Source organism: Neodiprion virginianus, chromosome 7, assembly GCF_021901495.1.
Source record: "Neodiprion virginianus isolate iyNeoVirg1 chromosome 7, iyNeoVirg1.1, whole genome shotgun sequence".
In the NCBI taxonomy this organism is placed as follows: Eukaryota; Metazoa; Arthropoda; class Insecta; order Hymenoptera; family Diprionidae; genus Neodiprion; species Neodiprion virginianus.
In genome coordinates, this window is record NC_060883.1 from 456,462 (window position 1) to 483,480 (window position 27,019).

A 27,019-nucleotide genomic window follows, 5' to 3' on the forward strand; every position below is an offset into this window, starting at 1 on the left:
TTTTTTTGGGGGCTCCAATGTGTTACTTTTTTTTTCATCATGATTAATTTTTTTAGAGTCAATGTTTTCAATAATTTTTTGTTTTCTTTTACCCCCAGTTTGCGCATATTTTTCTTTCCTCACTCCAAGTTAATATTATCGAAGTAAATCCAAAATCACTGATGTAAAATCAGGAATTAGAAGTTAATTTTCCTCAGAAGCGTCAAACACCTCAACGCACAGAATACAATGGGAACCAGAAAGAAGATAACCTTCAGATCAATGACAAAGACCAATAGAATCTGGCGAGATCTGAAACAGTTTAATAACGAGTACCCATAAGTATTTTAAAACGGGCAAATTAATTTTGGTCAATTGATCACAAACCTGTAACTATATGGTGTAGAAGAATCTCGTGCTGGAACTCTGCATCGAGGTTCAAGTCCGCAGAGATGAGACGAAAAATGGCTGGCGGACCAGAAGTTGCCACCCCACAGTAGAACCGCGAGAATGATCAATCTTCCCAAGATGTTTTCAGCGAATAAGGTTTCAATTCAACTCCCTATCTACTTTCAGAGTAATTGCGCTACGACGATAATCCAACTGTCCAAAGTTGGAAATGCGCTAAGGTAAGGCGAAATAGATGATTTCCAATTTCAGAAGACTGAGAGTCAGAACGGCAAAGTCGAAAGAGATGGGAAGCGATGCTGGAACATCCGAAAGGTAATATTGCAGCCAAACCCCTATGGAACGTAGTTGGATAACCGAATTCATCCCCTTTCTTGTAAGGCTGACCCAGGGAATTCTCCGAAACTCTAAAAAACTCGGTTAGCAAAGACAACGAACTATAAAAAGAGCGCGTCTCACCTCTAATTTTCAGTTTCTTCTCAAGGACCCATTTCTAACATGAATCAGCAGCATAGACGAGTTTCCCATTTTGATAAAATGTATAATTTGTACCTGACCATTCCAGAATATTTTCAATTGACTATCCTTGTGGTATACAGGTCAACCCCAATTGTTCAGTCTTTTACATTGCAGCTTCTTCATTATTTAAAATCATCCCAATCTCTCGTCACCCACACATCAATCTAAGGGCCGTTAGTTGAAGGCATTTTCTACTCCGAAGTATCCTCAAGCGAATCACCAACAGTGCAATAACTAAAGGTACATAAATATCTATTAACCATGCATGTATGGTACTATTTATCTTGTCCAGCATGGTCGCAAATCCTGAGCATCTTTATGGGATCTATCGCTTGTCTATCAATTTATAACTATTGGGAAAGATGTAATGTTGCAGTTAACCGTTACCGTACAGCTTAATGCTTTATCTGGAGAGTAAACAATTATTTAGTCATGTCAATTTTCATCCTTTGATTCAATTGTTCATGTGAATAAATTTGAAATACTTCCAGGGATATACCGTATCCATATTTCCTTGCTGTAGTCTGGATCAAAGCGTCTCATATTTTACATCATTTAAAATACCTCAGTGACGGTATCACCTTGTGTTTACACAGACGTCAATCGATGAGAAGTGCATCATATGTCGATTTTCGTCAATAGGTAAATGATTGTGCAGTTTGAAATCTTCAACAAACGCGACGTGTAAGATCTTATTTTGTTCCTTGAAAGTGTAGCACACGTTTTTCCTTCTGAAAGTTCTTCAACCTACAGATAAAGATATTAGCCTCCCAAGTTCCCCCCTCCCCTCCCTGCCGACCGGCGCATAGTAGCGATTTATTCACATCGTTTTCAAATAATACAAAGATACACAGCACTACAAAAGATCAATTCCTAAGAGTGAGTTCCTTACAATCGATGCTACACAATTATTGTGAAATTGTATATAACCAGAGGCAGAACTATAGTTATTAAGCACAATCATATGCACATACGTCTGTGGGTATATCAATGTAACTTTGTATGCACGTACGTATGTGTCTATATAGGTGTGTATGTATGCATCTACGTACGTCTACGCGCATCGCTATTTCTGAAGAACAATTAACAGCAATAAAGCCGGACAGTAAATTATAATAATTGCATTCCATATCACTCACCGATAACAGCCTAATTATGCTATGCCACTTCACATCCGATCATACTTAATGTCCATAGGCTGTACAGAGTATTGCAAATTGGTTGCCACAATATGTAGATACAACTAATTTACTTGTGCCAGGAACACGAGGATGATTCTTGCGTACCTGATTAATTTTGCCGAGCTATGCCATATTTATATACAAAGTACAATGCCACAGTCCTCAGCTAGTCCAGTAAAGAAGATTACATATAATTTTTTGTGCCTTCAATACCTAGCAAAATCATAGCCGCACAGCAATATTTAATATTTACACATCGCTTGAAAGACTTGCCCACGTAATCACATGCAACTTTACACAGAACTGAACCAACTCCACCGCACTGTTTCACCAGAGCTTCTAAGGAAGAAAACATCTGTACTATTTTGCATTGAGCACTGTTTGTATGTCACAGGGACTCGTGCCATGTCGAAAAGCATTAACACGTCATGCTGGTTAAAAGACAGGTGAGGCGCTATCTGCTTTCCCTTTAGTTTCTAGAAAAGAAATCAAACATTGCTGCTCCCAACTTCCGAGATTGACATCTCCACGAGTTTGCATACTCTGTTGTACACCTAAATTTCCGCCAAGAGGCATCTGTTGCGTATAATGTACCTTATTGCGAAGAATTTACGTCTATCACCTTACATTGTTGAATGAGATAGAATGCAGCGAAATATCTTTAGATTACCGTGTGCACCCGACGGCGATCAACCGGTATTTTACTCTTATGCTTCTGTTCAGAATTATTTAGTATTGATCACGGTACCTCGTCAATCGTTCAGGGGAATGCGCCATACAACTGGTACGTCAAGCCCAGCGATCCATGCGCCGTATCTCGCAATGCGTCGCTATCGCATCGGTCGGTATTCCTGTAGCTCAAAATGAGAATGTTGACTTTCCCCATCCCCGCCCCAAATATTTGCACAGATAATGATAGTAATATTCCGCTCTAAACAGCCATATTCATTCCTCTGTTACCTCATTACACCTTACGAACCCTCTCGCCACCGATATTCTCGCAACTCTGCTGCCAGGATCAATAACCCTAATTCGACAGCAATCCTGAAGCTTAAATTGTCATATTGATTGCCCCAACCCCCCCAAATATGTTTTCACAAATTATTACAACCAATCATTGACCTTTTACCTCTGTAAAGACTTGGGTGATCTACGTTCAAACACATACGTTATCTTTCGTATCTCCGACTGCACAATATCCAGTATCAGCAACTTTTAAATCTTTGTCAACAGTTCTAGCCTCGGTCTCCTCTCATTGTTCTCCTGATGGCAATAACACCTGGTTTTTGTACGCGAATGGATGAATATCTTGTATGACACCTTGTCGAGCAGCTTGGACTACCATGGCTCGACCCTTGGTACTGTTTCAGGGTCCAATTCATATGTTTTATCTTGACCAAGCAGGCAATCCTACAGTCGAAAATCAAAAGGTATGTGAAGCCCCACCCGCCGCCCCATTAATTTTCAACTCACGCAGTAGGTATCAATATTGCAAACACAGATCTCAAATTGGTATATAAAAAGATGCTACGTTGGTTAGTGGATGAGTCCAAACTCGTTATCTCTGTTTCCCCAGCTTGATAAAAATGTCGATACGCAGTAGTCAATTTGTCTCTGCATGCCGTCGCCGAACCATTCATAAATATATATTTTATGTGTATAGATACTATTCTTTTAGGTTACCAGGCATAATTTTTGATAACTTCTTGCTTGCTTTCTTGAAAGCTGATAAAGCGGTTGCCTTCTTGTTCTGCCTCTGCACAATCCAAAATTTTTATATTGCGGAGAATATCTGACACCAAATAGCAAATCCACATCCAACCCTATCCAGGGTAGCGGAAGAGAAGGGTGGAAGCAGGGTGGAGATTCCCCTCGCATCCTCTGTCGACGCTAGTAGGTAGCAATAAAATTTGCAGACTTGCTCGCTTAATTTCTGCTGGGATTCCTATAGCTTAAAACAACAACAACAACAAGAACAACAAGAACAACGATATTGGTTACTGTGCCAGTCAGTCAGATATCCAAGAACATTGTCTCCAAAATGATCACCCATCACATTTTCTTATATCATTCACTTGATGCACGAAAAATTTGATATTTGTCCATATTGGCTAGGGCAATGAAAATCGCAAGAAACGCTGTCTAAATAACTGGTACCTCTGTATAATTTTCCTTTTTCCCTCTTGATGGCCATATTTGCGACATCATGTATAGTCTCCATTATTCAGCAATCTAAAACACTCACACCATTCTTTCCCCAACATAACTGCAACATATTATTGTTCCATTTGCGCAATCTTATTCATCCAGGTGGAATCAACTCGCGCTTCTTTGGTTCGAATCTGTGAAAACATGGTTATTTGTCGCCCAAGCAGGGCTCATATCTAGGCTACTCCGTGTATCATTGCATTTGCCATACTTTTCAACTTGATTACATAATATTGTGCATTTGCTAAAAAATCTACAAAAGACGATACCTTGCCAATCGACAATCTTTACAGACACGACTCGATTAATATAGGAGATACACTTATTTCTGGTATACACTCCCATACCTGGCACTTTCTTTATCCTAGAATGATATTGAAACTGGTGCGTTCCTGAATAACTGCGGTTCGACTGAGTTTCGTGCAATCGGTGATGAGGGATGATCGATCAGCATGCGACGTTAGGTGGGATGAACCCGTAAGTCTGGCATGTAAAAGACCTATTTAACTTCAGCTTGCCCGTGCCGTTCGTCAGACCTGAGAAAATACCATATTTCCTGGGGGAGGTGGGGGTGTTACATAGGAACAGCTCACCGCCGGTATTCCCCCTAGTTTTCTGGCTTGTTCTCGGATCAGCGGCGAAACGAGGGATGATTTATTATGCGATGCGTACTCGCTTGCGAATCAGGGGTGTAGAGTTTTGAGGTGTCATTTCAGCCAGTCTGCCTCATGGCTGTCTAGAAACACAGAATATCCCTTTCGTTTTTTAAAAAACGCCCGGCGGCGTGCGCTTGATTCGGTGGAAGTGCAACCAGACACATTCACAGCCCCGGGGTGACCTTTGTACCAAGTTTTGGCTCGGAACGCAATTTTCTATGGGTTTACTGCCGTACTGAAAAGGATTTATGGAATTAATAGTACAAGAAATAAAATTATCGTGATACTAGAAAAAAATGTTGCTTGTTAAATATGTAACATCTTTATTTTTGTAAAAATATTCTCTTATCGAGTCTTTGGTCTCCATCTATAAAACAGAATTATACACAACAAAAAGAAAATTCAATATGAATTAAATTATATATGTTTACAATAGTTTTCCTTTAAAAACATATTTTATAAGACTGGCGTACAACAATTTTTTTTTCTCCTTTTAATTAACGAGTTACGATTACGTTGGTCTTAAGAATTATAAAAAATTATGTCTGTGGTACATGTGAAGTGTGTTCTTTGACTCTACAATAGATCTGAAAATAATCTATGAATTTAATGATCAATATACTACTTTTTCGCATCTATTGCTAATTCTCAACACATGAGTAGACATGTGCGAGATAAGGGGGCGTCCATTAATTCCGCGAGTTGTTGGGGGGAGGGGTCTAGCCCAGTTTCACGCGGAGGAGAGTGGGGGTCTCGGCAAATATCACGTAACGTTTTTTCACACGAGTCACCGCGGACTGAATTACAATGAATATTCTTTTACAAATTTTAACAGTTCCTATTCAAGTATTTTATTGCAATTTTCTCGACTGTGATTCTAGACTACTTTCTGCCTGAAAACATTAGTGTTAACTAGACTTAAATAAAAATAATTGAGCAAATTATGTTTTTTTTAAACAAATTCAACGCGGTCAAGCACAGGTTAACGTATTTACACTAAAAATACGCATTTTGAAAAATCTCGCGTGAGATTGGGGGAGGGATCGCCTAAGTAACCACACGTAATGAATGGACGCCCGCTAAGAAGAATCTATACTTTTTATTGCAAAAAAGACTTTGGTTTCGATACGGTCTACAAACCAAACCGCTGATTGGCAGAGAGCCTTCGCAGAGCTTCCAGTCATCAGTCCCCCTAGCCTCCCAATGTCATCAGAACCAGCCACCTCAGCCCTCCATTCCATTGTCATCTCAAACGTAGAGACTGCAATTAAAAAATATCCAGATATACATCGGGATGTCGTAGCTAGGACTAGTCCTTTTCCCGCGGGGTATGCCTAAGTGCAGGACAGCTGGAAGGAGCTACTCTTGCTCTCTCAAATTTTCATCTTCTTCAAAATCCTCGAGACTGTTTTATTTGTGTTCCAAGGAAATGCCACAGAATATCGTTCAGTGTTGTAACTTTCAAACAAATTACACCCGTTGCTATCCGTCAGTCGTAGAATTCAATGGTAAGAACGAACCAATTGTGACAGATATTTCTTTTTCTCGTCACTCATCGTTGCAAGGGAGCCTTGATCGCCTTCAGCATCGACATAAAACTGTCCAAGCTGCTCAGTGCCGAGCACAACGGCGCCTCCCAGACATTCTCTTCTTGCTCGTTGTGGCCAGATTCGTAGAACTCCTCCTCATTTTGGCAGTGTCTTTGGGTTATGGTGAGTTTTTCTTTGATCTGCTGCCATCTTCTGAGTCTCAACATCTGTTTGTGATGCAGCTCTCGCTCAGCCGTAGAAATGGTGTACGCAAGTACAGCTTCCACTCTCAGGTTTCGTCTGGGGCTTCGACGGAATATTACTTTCTTACAGCGAGCCCTGTGTATCCAATCAGACAATTCTTCGGTATGACCACCTTGATCGATATCATGTCCTCGTGGCTTCCTCGTGGCTCCCATTTCGACGAAATCGGATGTCAAATTGGTGGGATATATTTGAACAGCCTTCAGATACGATGGTTACGTCTCGTTCTTTAATTAACGGGCTGACGCGTCTTCCTCAGATAACTAATGAACACAGTATACACCAACCTGTATCAAGCTTCGAGTCGCCGGTGAGGCTTCTCTCGTACGCGATGCAACACGCCTGTGCTTCGTTCGTAGGATGTCAAGTATGCGATATCTTTGTTCTTGATTTGTTCGGTCCACCCTGCCACTGGCAACACCACTCGATACAGCCCCTGCGACGTCCGACGATGGAATGTGCCCGGGAGACGGATGGTGGGAGTTTATATACCCCTGGTGGGTGTCGCCAGACCTCGCTACCGACGCCTGATCGAACGCCGTGCTACTACGCCCAGTTCGCCCGAACTAGTCCCAAGTATTTACCTCGATTTTATTCAACCGAGCTCTTTCTGCACCCGCGCTTCGTCCCTATATCGAGATAAAATCGAAACCATGTGTTTTGCCCTTATCAATTTGTCATGTAATTGCCGCCAGTGCAAAAGTAGCGGGGTGTTCCAAGGGTTTCACCGCGAAGGCGAATGGATTTTGCTGCGTTCTACGGCCAAGGCGGCGGCGTCGAGACGCTACGTCACCGGTCAATGTAACTACTCTCGTCCCCCCGCCGTTAGCCGTTGAGGCACATGCATATACACTAATATAAGAGAAGCGGCGTCATTGATTTTTCTTGTAGTATATACCCTCTATTGCTCTGCAGAAATACTGATCTTCGTTTCGTCCCGAAATTTCATATCACCACCACTACGCTTGGTGACAATATTCCTTATGAAAGGCACCTTGATATTGATATTGATTATGACGCTGATCGCGAAGAATAATCAATTTTCTGAAGGACCACGAAAAAGTAACGGGCTTCAATTAGTTTAACCGATGTGATCCAGAAGCATGCGTCATGTTTTGCGCAGTTACTTTTATTCACGAGCAATAGCTTTGCCGAGGATCAGGAATAGGTATACGCACAAGAGATTTCGCACACATTTGTGTGGCCTGAAACCTCTCAGGGAAATCGTGAAAACGGCTGGAACCGTCATTATCAGCTCACGATTAATAGATATGTGTATTTGTTGATGAACGTCATTTTTAGACACGCGTTCAGGCATTTCGATGACTAATACGCAGTTCCAAATATACGTGTCTCGGTTGATTTGTATTTTATTTATAGAAACGAAACCCAAGTATCTATACGCATTTGTACGTTAGTTCGAGAAAAACGTAGGGAAATCTAGATGTTGGAAGCAGCGAATCGCTGAGCTATTTGGTCAATTATTTTACAATTGAGAATCTCCCGCTATTTACTTAGAATTTGCTACATGATTTTAAATTGACAGAAAAAAGAAAGATTGCGGCAAAGTGAAATGGCGTACGTGAGAACGTCGACGTTGCCAAGATTTAGCACTTTCGTGAAATTAAAAATATTTATAAATGTAACTACAGATGCGCAATACATTTCTGAACTTCAGTAATCGTTTAGCCGCATTGAAAAATCAGGCCATGCCGCGGAGATTCCACGAATTATATCACGCATCGACGATTCCTGACTGCTTGCATTACGCACATGTGTATGGAACAATCTGCGCGAAGTAGAATCGCAAGGTTTGATTATTTACATGGTATGGAGGATAATTGTAAGAATAAAATTGACTTGTAGATATTTAATAGGTGAATGAAAAATCCGGTATTCAAGCATATAGGTATCATAGTTATGTATAATAGATCAATTGCGTTCATATATATATATATATATATGTGTATTTAATAATTTAACTGGTCCTGTGGTCTGATGCATGTTCCATTATTGCTCTCTGTAACATCAAAGATTCCCTACATTAATACACTTGAGAATGTGGAAGCCACCAGTCCCCCGCATCGTACCAAGCAAGTGCTTCTGAATAAAAATATCTATAACGAGTTTAACGTTATCGAGATTCGAGTAAGCGAACGCAACGATACCAGAGTGGCGACAGACCGGGAAATCCGGGAATAGTCGGGGAAAAGTCAGGGAATGATGATGGATCGTAGGGAAAAACATACTTTTTTTTTACAAACCACTTTCAAACTACAGCTATGCTTCGTTAATTCAGTTAAGCCAACTTCATGAAATGGCATAATATTGTTCAATTTCTAATTATTTGTGTGAGACGAAGGTATACCGTGTGTTTTTAGATCTAAGTTTATATATTCTCAACGCGCACAATTTCTGAAGTTTTTCGTCGCGAAAGCTACCCAACATTACCTATCTTTCATGGTAAAACGTCAGGGAATTCGGAATTCTTCGACGGATAAAGTCAAATGTGCGAAAGAAGAAATAGTAATAACAGTAAATATCATTACAATACCTTCAATGGGGGGAACGCATTTGTTAGCTGAAGTCCTAAGCTTCTTGCTAATACGATCGGTGCGGCGGTCCCTTTGTATAATCTATGTAGCGCGTCGATTGCCAACATAGTTGGAACGTTATGCCGCTGCCTCGATGTTTCGTATTTGGCCAAGTACGCGACATCTCCGAGAACGGCGCCGTTTCGACTGGCATCGGCGAGTACTTGAACGAGCGCGGCGACATCCCCGAACCCTAGATTTACACCCTGACCGGCGAGGGGATGAACGCGATGAGCAGCGTCACTGCAGCGAAATGGCATTATTATGCAGCTAGATGTACTTAAAAAACGAAAATATCTCGCAACATTTGTCATATTATTTGCAGTTGACGGTGAACTCACCCAACAAGTGCAACGCCCGGTTTTACGTAAGAAGCCGCGTGACCGAATCCAAGTGGAAATGCGGCCCTGGTCCCCTCGACGATTCCACGAATCGAAGGTTGTAGCTGCCTGGTAAATCCGCTGTGCAAGGAAAGCCCTTCCAGAAGTTGTCCCAGAGCCCTCATGCCAGCTTCGACCATACCGTCTTTTGGGTGTATTTTCCAGAAGGCGTCGTTCAACGAATCGACAAACTCCTCTTCGGATAAACTCAGGAGCTTTTTCGCTTCTGCCGTCGACACAGACCACACCAAGGAACTCAGTGTATCCGTCAACTGCCGTCAAATATTATTATATTAATAGGAAATGTTAAATCCGACGGTCGACCGTACTGCAATTAATTGTAAATACGAATCAATAGGCACATGTATAGCATTTCAAAGATTCGTGGAAATACACACAGTAACAAATCAATCATTCTGTGTATAACGAGATGTGGTTCGATTTTAATCGATGCCGGCTATTCGAACAACGGTGATTAGCCTGGTCGCATTCGACTGAATATCCCTGTTTTGTCGGCAAAATTGGGCTTACATGGGTACCTATATTTATCCAATAAATATGTATAGAATATACGAAGGACGCAGTCGATATGTGAGTTTGGTTGGGGCATGCAGTCCAGCAGGCGAAATCTTCCTTTGCGACCAGCGCAAATTAATTATTTTACACAGGTGTAACAAGCAAAAAACTAATTGCGTTGAAGTGTTCGTTGTAAGATTTGTAAGTGACTTACAACGAGTACAGCCAACTTTTGAATTTCGCGAGAATGATTTTCAAAATAAATGCATAGGTAGATTTTGTCAACAAAATTAATGTAGGCGAAATTATAAAACTAAACGGCCTTCGCCGCCTGTTGCGAGTCATGATAGATGTCCTTCGGATGATCTTGATCTCGTTGGTTCTGACAATGAGTTAATTCGAATCAAGGCTAAAAGTCTTCGTACCTGACAGTGTGAATAACACTCAAAGGAGTAGAAAATTCATGCTACCTGGTAAAAATTTACGTATATTTAATCCGGGATTCTTGTTCTCGTTCAGATTCTTACGCGAAACTGTCGGTCGAAAGTAAAATAACTCCGGTACGGTTCTGACAATCGCTTTCCACGTTTTACACAGGTGTTTGAAATAAAGGTGATAACAATGTTTATAATTTTCGTTGACCTGGTACGATTTCGTCCTACATGCCTGTACATGCTTAAGGGGGGAACCCAGTTTAGACCGATCGAAAAATCGTCTTTTTTTTATTGCACGAATCGTTAGTATAACTATTCAAGAATATGTGGTCAAAATTTCAATGCAAAATTCCCATTAGTTCGAATGCAATGAGCACTTAAGTGACCGCCCGTCGGTTCTGTGAAGAAGCGCACGGTAATTATGACGGAGCGGTCGCCCAGGCCCTTCTTTTCCAGCTACCTGCCTCAATACCGCTGTGCTATTGAATAATAGAATGACGCATATGAGCAAGAAGAGGGATTTCTATATGGTGCTGGAATAGCTGATTAACCGGTGAGCATTTTTTATAATTAATTACTGCCTTGAATTTCTCGTTTTCGCTACATTTTATTTCAAACGCGTTTTTCTCGAAACGACTTTTTTTCGACTTGCGTACATTCTAGCTCAAAAAGTTATCGATCAATCGTTTTGAAATTTGGTGTAGATATTCTTTATTCAATTCCACGTGATATGAACCTAATTCGGGGATTATATTGTTATTAAAAATATATGTTTTTATGCAAGAAAGATGAAAAAATATAGTATAAAAACATGACATTGCGTTCAAACACCTCAAAAACATGCAATTTTCAATTTGTTTGATCAAAATTAGGTTCATATTCTTAGAAAATATGTTTTTAATGAAAAAGAAAAAATCCTGATGATTACAGATAAAAATTGCGACGTCAGGGATGTACGCAAGCCAAATGCTCGGATGGCAATCGCCCATGGACTGCACGCGGTAACTCCACTATTTCCGGCGGAAATCGTTTGAAAAAATTTCAAAGTGTACTTGAAAACATAAATAAAATATCCTCCAAGTTTAAACATTTTGTGATTATTCTTTCCTGGTTAAAAAAAATCATGAAAAACAGCAAAATTTCGACCTCATAAACCGGTTTCCCCCCTTAACCCATTTGAACCTTCGTTTTGGTCACTCTGTATTCGTATATTTTTGAACTGTATTCAAAGTGAGACATGAATTATATGGATACAAAGTTCAAACGTGAAACAACTTTTCCGAAATTATTTCACAGCTGCGGCTTGCTTACTTACAGCTGGCCCGTTGTTTAAGCAAGTGCGTGGGTGTGAAGAAACTTACCGGTAATAATGCAACAGGGCCACTTGGTAAGAATCTTTGCCATGCTACGATGTTTTCTGTAGGCTGAATGCAAATAATTGTGCGTTAGGTGTGAAAGTGACAGTAAATCCGTAATTGGAAGAATATTATTGAGGCGAATTATTTGGGATCTGCGTAACAATACCTCGGACAATTTGACAGTAGCAACAATTCCCATCTGCTCGTAGTTCCACGCCACATACTGTACTCCCATTGTCTTGCGAACCAAAGAATTAACCCCATCTGCACCAATCTGTAAAATACGAATATCCGATACCATGTAACATGAGAAATCCTTAGATACGTTGATGGTGAAGAGAGCGACTTGGGACATAGGTTTGAAAAATACGAAAACCGAACACAGCCCCTGCGCGTGGAACGAAAAGAAAATTTGCTCAAAGTACGAATCGCCGGTGTCTGATCACGTATAACAGCCGAAAAGAGAGTAAGATGCTAAGCGGCGTGGTTGGGATTGATGTTGGATTAAAATAAAATAAAAAAAAAGATAAAAATAGACGTAGGTGATACTTCGAAATGACGAAACGGACGCGGGGTGCTCAGCGGTATTGAGGAACGCGTCGTGTGCGGCGGTGAGTTAGGCGCGGTAGATATCTCTAAATAACTTCAGTTTGGTTTCAGAAGTTCGAGAGAGCCGCAAAAGTTCAGGGCAGTTCGTGATAAAAATCGAGGGAAAAGAAAATCGGACCGATAAATTGTCGAATTCTGCTCAGTGTGTCGCATACACTAATTTATACGATAACTCGAAACGTACAGTACGATCGTCCAGGACTGCCAATACTTTGCAATCTAAACCTCAGCAATGTACACTGTTCGATTCCCGGTAAAGTGTTAAAGTCAGGGAAGAATTGTCATAGAGGAAACTACCGCAATGAAAACGATTCACATTGGTTGGATATTATAATAACGGTTGCGCGTATCTCCCTTGGGGTTTTGCAAATTCCGTGGAAATCCTGGCAATTACTCATCATTTCCAGACCACAGCATCTCATCTGGTTTTAATTTTTATCCGTCTCAACGTTTGAGAGTTCGTAAAGCGATAGAAGGTGCAATTTTCAAATCCAATAGGCAAGGGTTCGCTGCAGGAAGCATCGATATCGAGCGTTTCCATTGCAGTTTCATTGAAGCACACTTATAAAACGGAAAATGCCTCGGTTTTCATAAAAAGCATTAATGCAAGTATCGGATGTGTGGCGGAGAACGGAAACAGATAAGATCGTGTGCGGTGACGACTAAGCGATCTTCGCATCGGACTTAAGAGCGGTGATGTCAGTGTCGCTCGTTATTCTAGTTAAGAGTCGTTCACTGTTTCATTTGAACGTACGTATCAACGAAATCGACATGTTAACGCTGCTCTACCCCAACGGAATTGCCAACAATTTTAATTGGTTCACAGTGAATCCAGAGTGGAATGCAGATAGTTGAGCGAGTGCGCTAAATATATGGCAGATGTGTTTAATAAACATAGAGGATCGCGCGTGGATGGCGGTGTTTAAATCACGACTACGCAACAGCACGCAAGTCTGAGAGTGAGAGTGAATTTTCCCTTGATTTCATCTCACCGTATTGCAATCACACATGGTAATTGGAGGAAACGTGACGACTTATGCTCACCTCGTCGCGATGGCAGAGAAACGTTGATATCTATTGACAACGCAATTCGCCTATCGTTACATTAATTTTCAAATAAGACTACCAAATTTCAGGATACGATTAGACGCAGAATGTCAAGTCCGAACCGGTTCAATATTTTTGGCAGACTATCGGGACGTCCTACGAGCCTGCAGGAGAATCCTAGTCCGGATGAAAATAAAAGGCCTCAATCTGTCGTCGTCAATTTCAAGGTGATTAATCGGAATTAACTATCATTGTGAATTGTAAGGCGCAGAATGAATACGAGACAAACAATGACAGGGCATGGTTTTTGAAAGAATTTCAACTGCTTGTTGGGAAAATGTCCGTCGGTGCAAGTATTACTTTTCATTATTATGATTGTAGGAGAACGAAGATATCAGAGATGCAGAATCCTGCCACAGTAGCATATCTTCCGAAGACAGTGCGGATCTAGGAGTGTTTGCCTGTGCAAGACAGCGTCCCAAGTCGCAACAGCTGTGGGAAAAAGAGGATATAATTTTGGCATTGTCTGCTCTGCCGGCAGGAGAGGCGGCACTGGCACTGATTCCTTCGCTCCACGGAGATGATCTGACGACGGCATTGCGAGAAAGTCAAAATCTCAATGTTGGAGATACCAGTATAAGGGGGCACAGGCTATCGACTCCTAGTTTTGTTAATCGGTACAACGTGACTCTACACCAATCAGCTACTCCAATAAATAACACTTTATTTTATCGACTTAGCAGATGTACTGAGAATGAGTTTCGCAGAAAGGGGGATGCAAGCGCTTAACGTTTTATGTTAAATATTTGTAGGGCTGATTCTAAGGTTTGAGACATCGGACGGAGATGGTTTCGAAAGCTTCTTAAATTTCGTTTACCACGTAATGTCCCGCTTCCAGGTACATAAGGAAAGCGTCACTGGCTGCAGAAAACGACGCAGCTGCAGCGGCAGCTCCTGGTGAGCTGATTTCCAAATGGCCAAACACTTGTCTGCTTGTATCCTGTTTCTTTGGAAAGTTAGAGCTGGTAAAGTACCTGTTGCAGAGAGGGGCACGTGTTGACGCTTGCGATGGTGACGGCAGGTTTGTAAATGTCATAAAATCAGTTGTATTACTTGGAGATTGGAAGCATTCCCAATTCAATATTTTCACAGAACGCCCCTGCACTTGGGTGCATGTTCAGGTTCGGTTGAAATAATCGAGGAGTTGTTGAAATATAATGGCAACCCGGAAGAGTGGGATGTGAACAGAAAGTGCACTCCGCTACACTGTGCAGCAGCAGCTGGGGATGTCAAGTCTGTCAAGCTGCTGCTGAAATCTGGTGCCAACGTGGATGCCGGTCTGTCAGGGAACAGCATGGACCATGAGAAAACTCCGCTGCACTATGCAGTCCTAAATGACGCCAGCGATTGCGTAGAAGAGCTACTGAGGGCGGGTGCTTCTCCAAATAATTCAGTGGTAACTTTAAAGGATCAAATTTTTCTTCAATTATGGGTCCATCGTCCTCAATGGTTATACGCATATCACCGAAATTGTCGGGTTTGTTGTATGCAGGTTTACACGGAAACGCCGTTGCACGTTGCAGCCAGTTTAGGCTCAGCACGTTGCGTAAGTCTTTTGTTGAACTACGGTGCAGACGTAAGGGTACAATTTGGAAGTGCAAGATCGACGCCGTTACACTTAGCTGCGGAAGAAGGTAGCGCAGATTGCACGAAGTTACTATTGGAAGCAGGAGCACCGTCCGATGCACGGAATGCCAGAGGTCAGTCAGCAATGCACTTGGCAGCGTTGGCCCAGTCTGCTGAAACGGTGGATCTCCTGATTAAAGCCGGCAGTAGCGTTAATATGGAAGATAGCGACGGTAGAACACCACTGCACGCCGCCGTCGCCAAAGCTATGAGGGGTGGAGAATTGGTGAAAGCGTTAATCCAGGTAATTCTACTTCCCGATACGTCGATCGTGACTTACGTAATGTATTTTCCACTCATTTGGCTGTTCGTCAATGGACTCAATCATCCACAGGCAGGAGCTCTGGTGAACAAGCCCGACAAGTACGGATATACACCGCTGCATACAGCTGCTTTGAACGAAAATTCGTCACTGGTCACACTGCTGCTGACCAAAGGTGCGGATGTTACGGCGCGCACGAAGGGAGGAATTTCGGCACTGTGTTTCATCGTGCGTAGAACCCCCAACGTATTGCCAAAATACGTGGGGCGACTCGATCAGGCTATTTCTTTGCATGACCATGAACTGGGCGATGTAGACTGCGAGTTGAAGCTGGATTTTAGACCCCTGATGACCGGTGGTCGAGGCGAGGCAGAGTTATTTCTTTGTTTGATCGAAGCTGGCCAGAGACATATTTTGAAACATCCGCTATGCGAAACCTTCTTGCACTTGAAGTGGTTGCGTATCAGGAAATTCTTTGTGTTTAGCCTAATTTTTCACTCTCTGTTCGCGATTATACTCAGTATTTACATTTTCTTAACATTCTATATGGAATGGTACAAGTGGAGTAAATTTCTTTACTGGCCTGTGCTTGGGTTCACATGTACGCTAGCGTGTAAAGAACTTTTCCAAGTAGCTCATGGCATAACAGGTTACGCAAAACGCTGGGAAAATTGGCTGCAGTGGAGCGTCATTATTATTTCTGCGATAGTTTTAATCTGGCAGGGCACAACCTGGTCCCTACATGCCGCGGCAATAGGTGTTACATTAGTCTGGGTTGAGCTCATGATAGTCGTTGGCCGATTTCCAATGTTCGGCCTTTACATACAAATGTTCACACAAGTCGCGGTAAACTTTTTTAAATTCCTTGGTGCCTATTCATGTTTAATAATCGGTTTTTCATTAGGTTTCACAGTGATTCATAAGGACTACAAGTCATTCGCAAATCCAGGGGTGGGATTGATAAAAACAATTGTAATGATGTCGGGAGAGTTGGAATTTGAAGACATGTTCTGGAATGCCACGGATATCTCAATCGCGCGTGGCGCTACTATGCACCTCATGTTCTTAGTTTTCGTTATATTGGTCACTGTGATTTTGACAAATTTACTGGTAGGTCTTGCCGTTTCCGACATACAAGAGCTGCAGCGCTGTGCCGGCTTAGAGAGATTGATTAGAAGAGCCGAGCTGGTGGCACACTTGGAAAGTTTGTTGTTCTCAAAACTCTTGGATTACACTTCTATAAAAATAGTAAGGATATTTCGTAAAGGAGCCTTACTGTTGCACCCCCCGCATCACTGTGGTGTAAACATTCGCCCCAATGATCCGAGAGATAAATGTCTTCCAAGAGACTTGGCGAAAGCTGTGTATCACTTGGTTGCAAAGAAAAAACTTCGCAACAGAGTACCCAGATACCCGTCAAATCAAAGCTTGATTAGTACGAGTGCCGGAGACATAAGAATGAGCAAAATTCAGAGATTTCCCTCGACTAGTGAATACAGCAGACAGCAGGTTACTGAATTAGTTGCTGACCTGAAGAAATGCTCGGGTAAATTAGGAACGCAATTAGACGTGTTGACAAAAAGAATTGAACTCATCGCCCAAGAAATGGATCAAAACGGTTAATGATCAGCTGTGAGAAGTGTAAGTTACGAGATGGACTATAAATACTCACCAACAACTTTGTTCCGAATCGTTTACCATCTTGCAAAGTTATCGTAGCATTTTGACCCGGCGTTGTTGGTAGTGAAACATCATCCACCTTGGCACCGTAGACTAGATCCACGGAATCCTTATTCGAGAGTTGCTGGCTGACGGCGTGAAGCAGCAGATCATTTTCCACTATGTAAGCCAACCCGTCTGCCAAATGATCCTCGTTGAATGTGATCATAGCATCGGAACAAGCATCCCACACCTATACATAAACTAACGTTAACATGCCTATTCAATTATTAGATAGTAAGATTGATCCTACAAACAGTCCAAGCAATTTTCCAACTTGAACCGAACGATGATTGTACGAGGTAAAATAAAAGCTATTCCAACCATTTTAATACCTGCATTTTCTTTACGGGTGTATAGCGAACTGCTTCTATACGTTTCCATGCTCCTATACTTGACAAGAGAGTGCGAGTCTGCTGATTTAAGGCAACAACTCGATTGGAATATTTATCCTGCACTTGGTAATCCTGCCTTTGGCCACCCTCGAGTAGAAGTATACGTTTATTTTCCAATATTCGGTTATTGGCTGAAATAGAAGATCAATGATCAGCTTCAATCCAAATTCCATTTTGTCGGCAAAATGAGTTCATCGACAACGAGGACAGTACTTATGAATAAGTGCATGGCGGAAGATTCAACGACCAGAAAAGACCTTGGTGGACATTGAACAGTTAATTATGAATAACGTAAACGGAAAAAATATCATAAAACGAAGGACTTTGAGCAATGGGAAAACTGTCAGCTGCTGTTACTGTAAAATGAAATTTTTATCGCTTAGTTGAACTAACGTCTGAAACAATTGCTAAGAATTTGTCTAAAAGGGATTCAGTTTTCGTCATTGGTGGCAATATGTAATAAGCAATTATCCTAACCTAGCGCACAGGCCAATGTTGTCCCCACCATTCCACCGCCAGTAATGACAATGTCATAATGTTTCTCATTGTGGCTCGTCGGGTTGCAATATTTCCTAGACAGCGAGTAAGAATTGGGTAGAAATACTTTGCATTTGTGGGAGAAAGAAGCGACGAACCCACAACCCGATGACACCGACATAACGCCGGTAATGGCCGCCATCTTAGGTTATCCTTGATTTCCCTATTTTGTACACACAGGCGTCACGTGACGTGGGGAAAGGGAACTTCCGACGAATCAAGCAGACGAGATTCGTATCCGCACCATTCGCGTTTGAATGATCCAACATACAAACATCACAGCACATACGCAAACATAAATACCTATTCGAGCTGTCAGGTACGAAACCGTCAGCTCAATTTTCCCGTAAATTTAATGTTCTTACGGAAATTGAAGATTTAGACCGGACAAAGTTAGTGACGCGCTTGAAAGTAGAGAATGTACTCATCACAAATGGAATCAATCGTATCGTTTAGGAGGTTTCCCGCATTTTTTGTACGTTTATTGATTCTCATCGGTATATACGCAAGTACTCCCCTAGCCGAAAATCTCAATATAAACTCATAGTCTTGACGACATTTGCAAGCCATATTATTGATCAAATATGCAATCTTTTCCAGCTTGACTTGGAAAGGTGGATGCGATGCACTGGCCCAGTCTCCATGGCGACGTCTACACGAACGTGAATTAGTCAAGTAGCCAAAGTACAATCGTTTAGTTACCCGTGAGTTGTGAAATGTCGGAGCACCAGGGCACTACATTCAATCACTCTTGCATAAAGATGCCGGTAGATCCGTTTAGTAGGCAACCGACTCCGTTGTACGAACGTCCTAAGGTCTTGAAGAATAAACATTGCACATCCGGAGACAAGAGTCGTAAAATAAACTTCATCAATAGAAGCAATGAGGACGCGTCTTACGTATCGTTTCCTCAAGGGAATTTTGCGAGTTTTATGGACTTCTTAGAAAGCATACCTGATTACGGAGACGTCAATCATTTGTCCAATGAGCAATTCAAACAGAAATTGGATTATTTGAAACGAAAGCAACGCACGCTACTCAAGAATCTGAAGAACTGTCTTGAAGAAAGCGATGGAAAAATTGTGGGTCACCCCAAGAACATTTCAGACTTGGAATGTAAGAAGATCAGACAGTGGTGCACGGACTACAACAATTTGAGTTTGCAGGGGATGAAATGCAGTTTTGAAGAATCAAGGACGGAGAGTCCGTTACCATTTCCATCTGAAAAATTTGCTGGCCTCGCTGAAGATCAAGACCTCTTGACTTATCGGTATGGATTGCGAGTAAATTGGGATAGTTGAAATTTTCTTCCCAACCATTTATTGACCAACAATCAAAGCTGACAGATTTTTCATTTGCCAGCTGTAAAGATAAAGATGCAAAGACTTTGCGCAACAGGGAAATTCACTCGGCGACCAAAAGCTGGAGTACTTGGAGCCAATCGAAAAGTAGAGAAAGCGTAGAGAGTGACGCGGGTGATAGTATGGAAACAAAAAGCCTTCCTCCGGATAGTCCAAAAAAGTGGCACCCGACTGTGCCCAAGCCTTTCAATTTCACCATCAGGTAAAAAGCTTTTTTTTTTTACAATAGAAGACCCGCGAATTTTTATCGGTCCATACTCAACAGGTGGCTTAGTTTATTTTTGGTGTAAACAATTCCAGAGAGGAAGCAGAAAAATACATGTCGGCAGTTGAACTGCAGGCCGAAGAGAGAGAAACAAAGAACGTAGCTGGCAAACGGAATCCTCTAACCAAGCGTCATGCCAGGCCTGTTCCTCTAACTTCAAAACTTCCGATGTACGACAAGTTACTTGCTGAGAAGGAAGAAAGGTACAATATACCATTCTCAGATATACTGTTCTCCGATTGGTGTTAATTTCATGTAATTCTAATCACAATTTCGAAATGATTCCCAGAAGTCGAATGGTACGGGAAGAAAGTGCCTGGAGTCTCATGTCACAGGTTCGGCCATTCAGATTGGAATGCGCTCGGAGAGCTCTGACTCGCTCAAGTCCGCAATTATGCCGAAACAGTTCCTTGACCAACGGTTCACGCTTGGCTCAGAGATTTCGCGCAAGGCCTGTGCCGAAAAATTTATTCAGTACCAATGTTTATGACCGAATGATAGAAGATGACCTTTACAGGTGATATTCATCGGGCAGAACTGACAGAAATAATAGTATACTCGAGCTACAATTGATGGCGATTCATTCAAACACTTTTAGATCTTTAAGAAAAAAAGTTCGGGCCTCGGAGTTGTTGAAATCATCTTCGTTACCTCCATCGATGGCTGCTCGGGAGCGGATGAGGTCTGTGAACGGAGAGTTTGTTAGTCTATCACGGGAGTTGGGCATCGAACGAGTATGCGGAGGAAGGGAATCTACAGGAGCCAGTGTTACACCTTTGCCTTCTGAGAGGTCTAGATCAGCTATGACCAGCACCAGCTTATCCACGAAGGGTACCAACTTAGCGGCAGTGTTGAGATGTCAAGCTTCCAGGTATATCACATCCTATATGTACATGGCTAAAATTGCATAGCTAATTTGCACATATTCTGTATTGTAAATTATAATCGGTGATGTGCATTTATATAATTCAGAGAGAAAATGGAACGTGAAATTCAAGAACGGATGGAAGAAAGACGTCGAGAACAATTTTTGAAGAGCAGAGAGTCCGTCGTGCGGCGCAGGCCCGCCTGGCGAGCCTTGAGAGCTGCTGCGAGGTATTCTATGCCACTTGAACGTAATTGGATTCCGAGAAAAAACTAAAACCGTGTTCATAATCTGTAAAATCTAATGTTTTAATACGGCATTACTTCCCAAAGGCATGAACATGAACAAGATTTGGCTCTGCGGGCTTCCCTGCGCCGGGACGAGGCACGAGAACTAGCCGAACGCCATCGTCTCCACATGGAAATGATGCTTGGTCGAGTGACGCAAATCCCAACGTTGTTTGAACGACACTCGCAGGTAACGGAAAAGAACTTGCCAGCACACGGGTTAAGATTGTACGCCTAATCTCACATTTACATGATCAGAATTTAATTGATAGGTGTACCTGTTTTTACTACCGTATGTTGAACTCTTTCATAGGGTGCTAGAAAAGCTTGCGAAAAGAATTAAAATTGGGGAGATTTGAAGCAATGTAAGAAATATGTTGGTCCTGTCAATGTTTCATTTTGGCATGCCGTCTTGACTCGTTTGAATTTATCGCGAACTATCTCTCGATACGCTAAAAAATAAAGATGGAAGAATACTTTCAGAATTTTCGAACATCACCGCTTCGCCGTGCATCAGTAGGTACCAGTAACAAATCTAAGAAGAAAAGAACCAAACGACCTAACTCGGGAAGCGTTGAATCTTATTCCAGCAGTAGGAGTAGTTCAAGACCAAATTCCGGTTCAGTCGCTAGCTCAGGAACATCGGTATCCAGCAGCAATTCTTCAAAATCATCGGACTCAAGGAAATCCGTGAAATCATCCGGGTTGTCAAAGAAAAAAGGCGACAGGGGTCCTTTGAAGGTTTCCATAAATGAAACTGCGCAACTCATCGAGGATAACGATGACAAGTATGAGAGGTATTCGAGCGATTCAATTCCAAGCGACGAGAATAACGCGAGCGCGTCCGAAAGTGAAGAAAATAATGATAGCGTCGAGCGGTTCAAGACTAAATAGACCTAAATATTTACCAAAAGTTTGAGAGTATATTCTCCACAGGTGAAGTAAACGTATAGGAATAATCGCTATGATCAATCGAGGAGAACTATGGCTTAGTCGGTCTTTAATTTGTGTACGGACAATGCGTCTCGTTCAAACTGTGCGGGCGAGACAATTGCTAATAGGGTTCTGTGCAATTTAGTCTAACGTAGATATAGAACATATCCGAGTTCTGCCAAAATATTGAATATCGTAGACATTCATCAAGACATTTTACATGATTTTGCACACGGATAATATGCTTTTATGCTCTTGAAAGCACCGTCATTACACTTTAGCGCAATTTTAACAAGCATTTCAATTACGCACTTATTATAGGTACAATTCAATTGTGCAACAGTGTCTCAACAACCGTAGAAGAACCAAGTGTCTTTGCTGACAAAATCTTATGAAATTTTGTAATCTCTTGGATTGAATAAATTATACATAGCACACTTGCGAACGGCTAATATTTCTAATTTTAAAGATGAAAATTGGAAAATCTTTGAATGCGATTAAAGACTTTCAGCTAACGTGTTCTTACCGCAGATAATTGATAGGCGTTTACTTTGACGGTTTAAACACCGACAGTTGTAAAGTATTGTTTTATTAATATAGCGATAAAGTAAACAAATTAATTAGGTTAACTGATTATAAAGGATTACCTCGTAGCGAAGTGCAATTCTTGATGCGCCCTCGCAGCAATTGCCAAAAAGTATTATGCATTCCACGGTATCGTATAAATCGCGTACATATGTAGGTAGATATGTTATACATGCATGTGGCTATACGGAGAGGGAACGTATTTAACTACGCAATAACATCGAACAGAGCCGAGCCTTATACACGATTCGCCATGAATTTTGCGACTAACCTACCCTACAACCACCGTCATCTAAGAGCGTATTTACAGATAGTGCTGCCTGATTGTAAATCGTGCCGTGGAATCGTGCGTTTCTTTCAGTCTATTCATATAAGAGGTGTTAAATATTATTCGGTCATTGTGTTAAGTATCCAGTCCATGTAGTAAGGGACTCTCGTGTAGACACCGGGGAATCCTTCGATTCCGCACTGCTTTGGTCCAAAACTGACGATTCCGAACTGAATATATCTCGGTTGGCCGTTGAAATATAATCCCGGAAATTGCGCGGGACCCCCGCTGTCTCCCGAGCAGGAGTCCATCTGATTCGAACCACCGGCACAGAGTTGCTTGTACGATATATCAAGCGGGTTCGAGAGGTTCTTGTAAAAGCTGGCGCACTTGGGATTGGGCATCACCGGCAGCTTCACCTGCAGCAGATCTTGACTCCTGTAACCCGACTCGGTCGTACCCCATCCAGTAACGATCAACTGTTTGTAATAATTCGTATTAATTATTCACCTGTACCATCACGCAGAGAGAATGTTATTACAAAACGCGTATGCAGGTTACCTATTTTGGATAGGGGAACGCACCTTTTGTCGCTGGATCGTCGCGGCGTTCCCAATTGGTAAACAAATCGGCCTTACGCTGTCCGGCTGGAAATCAGCATCCCCGTTTATTCTAATCAGCGCTATATCGTTCTGCAGCTTTTCCCTATTGTATCCACTGTGGGCGTACGACTTTTCGACCAAAAAGTCCTGGTACCTCGCGGCGCAGGCGATTTCGACCCCTTCCTCATAGTTACAGTCACGCTCTTTGTTGAGGTCGTGTTCACCTATTCGGACCCCCACCAACCGGAGCGACGAAGAGAGCCCGGTAACGCAATGGGCGGCGGTCAAGACGTATCGTTTAGAAATCAGGGAACCTCCACACCTGAACTCGGGATCTCGCTTTCCGACGTCGTAACCGATCAATGCCATCCACGGGAATTCGAATACCGACGTTTTGTTACCCCCGAAGATTTTTGACTCTGTTATCGGTCCGCACCGTTGGTGGTCGAGCAATCGCAGATTCGGATGATGCGTAACGTCCGGCGGCTGTGGAACTCCCGTACTAACATCGGTTGTCACATCCGGAGCGTTCGTCGCCGTCGGTGCAGGCTATTCGTTGTAGAATTACAAGAATGATGTAGATGTTGGAGCGGCGCGACCCTTTTCGCATTAGGTTTGTCAATACAGGTATATTATAATATCGCGCATACCTGCGTGTTCCGTGGGCAGCAAACCTTCGGCATACTTCCATCGAATCCACACTGGGATTTGCTTAGAATGTCCAAGGTTGAGGTTGGCAATGGTCGGGGCTGCTTCAACAACTCCAGAAGCTGTCCGCACTCGTTGATGTTGACGCAGTCGCCCGCGGTACCCGACACGCTCCGGCATGATTCTTCTGGAGGAAAAAACCTTTCTGAAACGCCAAATAAAAAGCCTTTGCCCTTCCAAAGCAAATATGTGGTAGGGCAGGGGTACCCATCGACGCCCGATTTGTTACCAAATTGTGTGGCAATGTACGACAACCAATCAAGTTAACGCCTCTGCCCTGCATCGTACATTTCTGCAGAAGCTGGGTGATCGCAGAGATGGACAAGCATTTCCATATATATATATATATATATATATATATATATATATATATATATATATAGTTAGTTACCTGTTGAGAGGTTACACCGGCACACAAAAAAAATTGAGTAGAATGTGCATTTGACCGGACCTACCTACGGGTACGTATTTTGGTCCGCTGAATCCGAATTCGAGGTCAGTTTGACCCCTACACCCCCAAAATTTTATATATAATTATAATTTTTACAATTTTTTCGAATTTTTCCAGCTTTAGAGGGTGAATAGACTAAAAAAATTAAGATGCGAATTGAAGACATGAAAAGATATAAAATTTTATCTGAATTGGACCAGAAAAAGTTTTTTTATCATGAAAACTATATTTTTTCGGAATTTTGGAGGGTTTGTGTGATTTTTTTACATTTGAAATGGCTCTTGGTCTCAATAAAGTTTCGATTCATATTCAGCAGATCGAAATACATGAAAATCACGCTTAGTTTAGTTCCAAAAAATTTTTTTTATCATTACAACTGCCGATTTTCATCATTTTTACGGTTTTTCGAAGTTTTCTCGAAATTTTGGGGGTGTAGGGGTCAAACTGACCTCGAATTCGGATTCAGCGGACCAAAATACGTACCCGTAGGTAGGTCCGGTCAAATGCACATTCTACTCAATTTTTTTTGTGTGCCGGTGTTATTAACGAATTTCGAGAAAATTGACGAACCGGGAAATAATTGGTATTCGAGTCATCATTTTGTGAATATTAAAAAGGTGGCTAAGGCCGTCCGTGGTGAAGATCTAATTTTACTCCGCCCATTTCAAGTAGCGAACTCGGAGAAAAATATTTACAAATTTCGGCAACTCCGTGATTACGATACATATTATGTGTTAGACACGAAGATATACCAACCTGTCGGAGTACATGCCGTATACATTGTACGTACATGTGTACAATATACATGTGTGTAAAACTTTGCAATTTTTTAAAGTGACTTTTCCAGCTGAAATAAGAGTAGCGTAGGTACGTGTATCACAGCGACGGGTACCGGTTTCCATTCGAAGAAAACGGGTTTGATGGTGCCCGCCATTGTGGAACATAATGTTAATAACATCTGGAAATATTATTCGTACAGATAAAATTATTTCGTTAGTGCCATTACCATTTATTCTTAGTGCGTTGACCATAAACACTGCATTTATGCGTTACGGATATGCGTCATACGTACGTTGGCTTAGTGAGCAATTAGCGTAGCTTTGCGCATGCATGTATGACGCACACATAGGTATACACGAATATATATGTATACATATGTATATATATATATATATATATATATATATATATATATATTTTCAAGCGATAGGACGCTTCTAAGTACTGCCTCTGTTATTGAAAATTAATTACTTGTGAATCACATGTGTAGACACCCATTCTCACGTATCCGAAATTTGTAGAGGTAACGCTAATCACCGTGAGCCACCACCTGCACCTTTCATTTTTCATACCATACTCACGTCCATTGGATTCCGAAATCGCAAGGAAAATAATTCCCAAGTAGAACAGCATCACCTGTAGTTGGCTGATGTGTGGCGAAAAGAATACCCCCGGTAAATCCCGATCGAGGATAAATCAGCCAATAGCCGCAATAATATAATTTTATAGCGGGCTCAACAAGGCTCTGCGCAATGCCTACGATATGATTAATTGTCCGAGTATGCGGCTGGTCGCAAAAGAGAAATATCAATGCTGCACCAGCGTCGTTTGTCTTTCACGAACGGCAGGACCTGAGGCACATTTCGTCGATGACACTGTCTGACTCCCAACAGCCAACTGTCGGCTAAATACGAGAGCTTGGCTCGAGTCGGGGGATTCCAGGCTTCGATGGATGGAGATGGAGCGGTTGACCTCAGCGACAACGCGTCTGTATCGTCGTCGACGATGCCTCCAACAAAGACGGACTGACGACGAGGATGAGTTTCCCCGACTCGACCACTGCCTGTACGATTCTGCATACAATTATAATACGTACGCGTAAGTGGTCACCGCGTCTATACATACGCATCTATGACCCCACTATGCGTATCCTCTCGTGATTAACCTTGGATGCCCGCCGTGCTGTCCCACCAAACGGGATTCCCATCGCTATCGGATTCTGGCTAAATTATGATCAGGCTACTCCGAACGACGCCTCGCGCTATAATTTCTCGAATTCGTATCATGTCGTCGTTTTGCGCAGTTCGTACAATGTCAATTCAGGATTCATCGGAAGGTGTTGAGAATTTTTTGCAATGTCTATAGCTGTCGATGTTGGGTTGAAAGTTTATTCCGCGTTATTTCTCATCAGGTTCCGTGCAGACTCGCGCAGAGTACAATTGCACATTTGCGTACTATCTGTGGAACGATTTTGATTGCAAAACAGAGAAGGAAATGTCGATGATGAAATCGCACGCAGCATTGGAATCTTACAATCTCATTTCAAGGCAAGCTGCGGGCTCCTTCAGCTGCTGTATCGCCAATTCTGTTTTTGAACTTGCCGTAATAACTTGAATTTTCATACCAGGAAAGC

At 42.1% G+C, this 27,019-nt stretch overlaps 5 protein-coding genes and 1 long non-coding RNA gene across 22 annotated transcripts; 3 read left to right on the plus strand and 3 right to left on the minus strand.

Moving 5' to 3' along the window:
• Nucleotides 1-367: 367 nt before the first annotated feature.
• LOC124309374 (ubiquinone biosynthesis monooxygenase COQ6, mitochondrial) lies at nucleotides 368-18,440 on the minus strand. Of its 6 annotated transcripts, none has more exons than XR_006909235.1 (10): nucleotides 18,222-18,440; nucleotides 17,685-17,875; nucleotides 17,303-17,542; nucleotides 12,193-12,300; nucleotides 12,030-12,092; nucleotides 9,680-9,990; nucleotides 9,299-9,581; nucleotides 7,032-7,373; nucleotides 6,092-6,212; nucleotides 368-2,563 (listed from the first exon to the last, which is right to left on the minus strand). XR_006909235.1 is itself a non-coding variant. In XM_046772992.1 (8 exons), exons 1-8 carry the CDS (start codon nucleotides 18,421-18,423, stop codon nucleotides 8,723-8,725), a joined length of 1,440 nt encoding a protein of 479 aa, XP_046628948.1. In that variant the 5' UTR covers nucleotides 18,424-18,439; the 3' UTR covers nucleotides 8,600-8,722. The 6 variants fall into 6 exon arrangements, 1 of the variants encoding a protein (XP_046628948.1); XR_006909233.1 differs by having other exon boundaries at nucleotides 368-5,186; XR_006909234.1 differs by lacking the exon at nucleotides 368-2,563 and adding an exon at nucleotides 4,562-4,778 and having other exon boundaries at nucleotides 4,889-6,212.
• Nucleotides 6,219-7,025, minus strand: LOC124309377 (uncharacterized). The gene has a single exon (XM_046773001.1). It carries the CDS (start codon nucleotides 6,897-6,899, stop codon nucleotides 6,504-6,506), a length of 396 nt encoding a protein of 131 aa, XP_046628957.1. The 5' UTR covers nucleotides 6,900-7,025; the 3' UTR covers nucleotides 6,219-6,503.
• Nucleotides 11,099-11,755, plus strand: LOC124309379 (uncharacterized). The gene is made up of 2 exons (XR_006909237.1): nucleotides 11,099-11,221; nucleotides 11,599-11,755. It is a non-coding gene; the product is annotated as an uncharacterized LOC124309379 (long non-coding RNA).
• LOC124309372 (transient receptor potential channel pyrexia-like) lies at nucleotides 12,671-17,681 on the plus strand. 2 transcript variants are annotated; one of them, XM_046772983.1, is made up of 8 exons: nucleotides 12,671-13,385; nucleotides 13,462-13,701; nucleotides 13,772-13,909; nucleotides 14,064-14,359; nucleotides 14,581-14,763; nucleotides 14,835-15,138; nucleotides 15,235-15,612; nucleotides 15,703-17,681. In XM_046772983.1, the coding sequence occupies exons 2-8, from the start codon at nucleotides 13,672-13,674 to the stop codon at nucleotides 17,251-17,253; spliced, it is 2,880 nt and encodes a 959-aa protein (XP_046628939.1). In that variant the 5' UTR covers nucleotides 12,671-13,385; nucleotides 13,462-13,671; the 3' UTR covers nucleotides 17,254-17,681. The 2 variants fall into 2 exon arrangements, with proteins under 2 accessions (XP_046628939.1, XP_046628940.1); XM_046772984.1 differs by having other exon boundaries at nucleotides 12,672-13,646.
• On the plus strand, nucleotides 18,435-23,065 carry LOC124309373 (protein FAM161A). 6 transcript variants are annotated; one of them, XM_046772990.1, is made up of 10 exons: nucleotides 18,435-18,756; nucleotides 18,882-19,363; nucleotides 19,448-19,551; nucleotides 19,644-19,844; nucleotides 19,943-20,110; nucleotides 20,197-20,424; nucleotides 20,506-20,778; nucleotides 20,880-21,002; nucleotides 21,105-21,249; nucleotides 21,650-21,782. In XM_046772990.1, the coding sequence occupies exons 2-10, from the start codon at nucleotides 18,998-19,000 to the stop codon at nucleotides 21,653-21,655; spliced, it is 1,614 nt and encodes a 537-aa protein (XP_046628946.1). In that variant the 5' UTR covers nucleotides 18,435-18,756; nucleotides 18,882-18,997; the 3' UTR covers nucleotides 21,656-21,782. The 6 variants fall into 6 exon arrangements, with proteins under 6 accessions (XP_046628946.1, XP_046628944.1, XP_046628942.1 ...); XM_046772988.1 differs by having other exon boundaries at nucleotides 18,436-18,756; nucleotides 20,200-20,424; nucleotides 21,525-23,065; XM_046772986.1 differs by having other exon boundaries at nucleotides 18,437-18,778; nucleotides 21,525-23,065.
• LOC124309375 (melanization protease 1-like) lies at nucleotides 22,566-26,458 on the minus strand. 6 transcript variants are annotated; one of them, XM_046772993.1, is made up of 4 exons: nucleotides 25,959-26,458; nucleotides 24,098-24,300; nucleotides 23,430-23,996; nucleotides 22,566-23,324 (listed from the first exon to the last, which is right to left on the minus strand). In XM_046772993.1, the coding sequence occupies exons 1-4, from the start codon at nucleotides 26,017-26,019 to the stop codon at nucleotides 22,965-22,967; spliced, it is 1,191 nt and encodes a 396-aa protein (XP_046628949.1). In that variant the 5' UTR covers nucleotides 26,020-26,458; the 3' UTR covers nucleotides 22,566-22,964. The 6 variants fall into 6 exon arrangements, with proteins under 6 accessions (XP_046628949.1, XP_046628950.1, XP_046628952.1 ...); XM_046772994.1 differs by having other exon boundaries at nucleotides 25,968-26,457; XM_046772996.1 differs by having other exon boundaries at nucleotides 24,098-24,279; nucleotides 25,959-26,457.
• Between the last annotated feature and the right edge of the window lie 561 nt (nucleotides 26,459-27,019).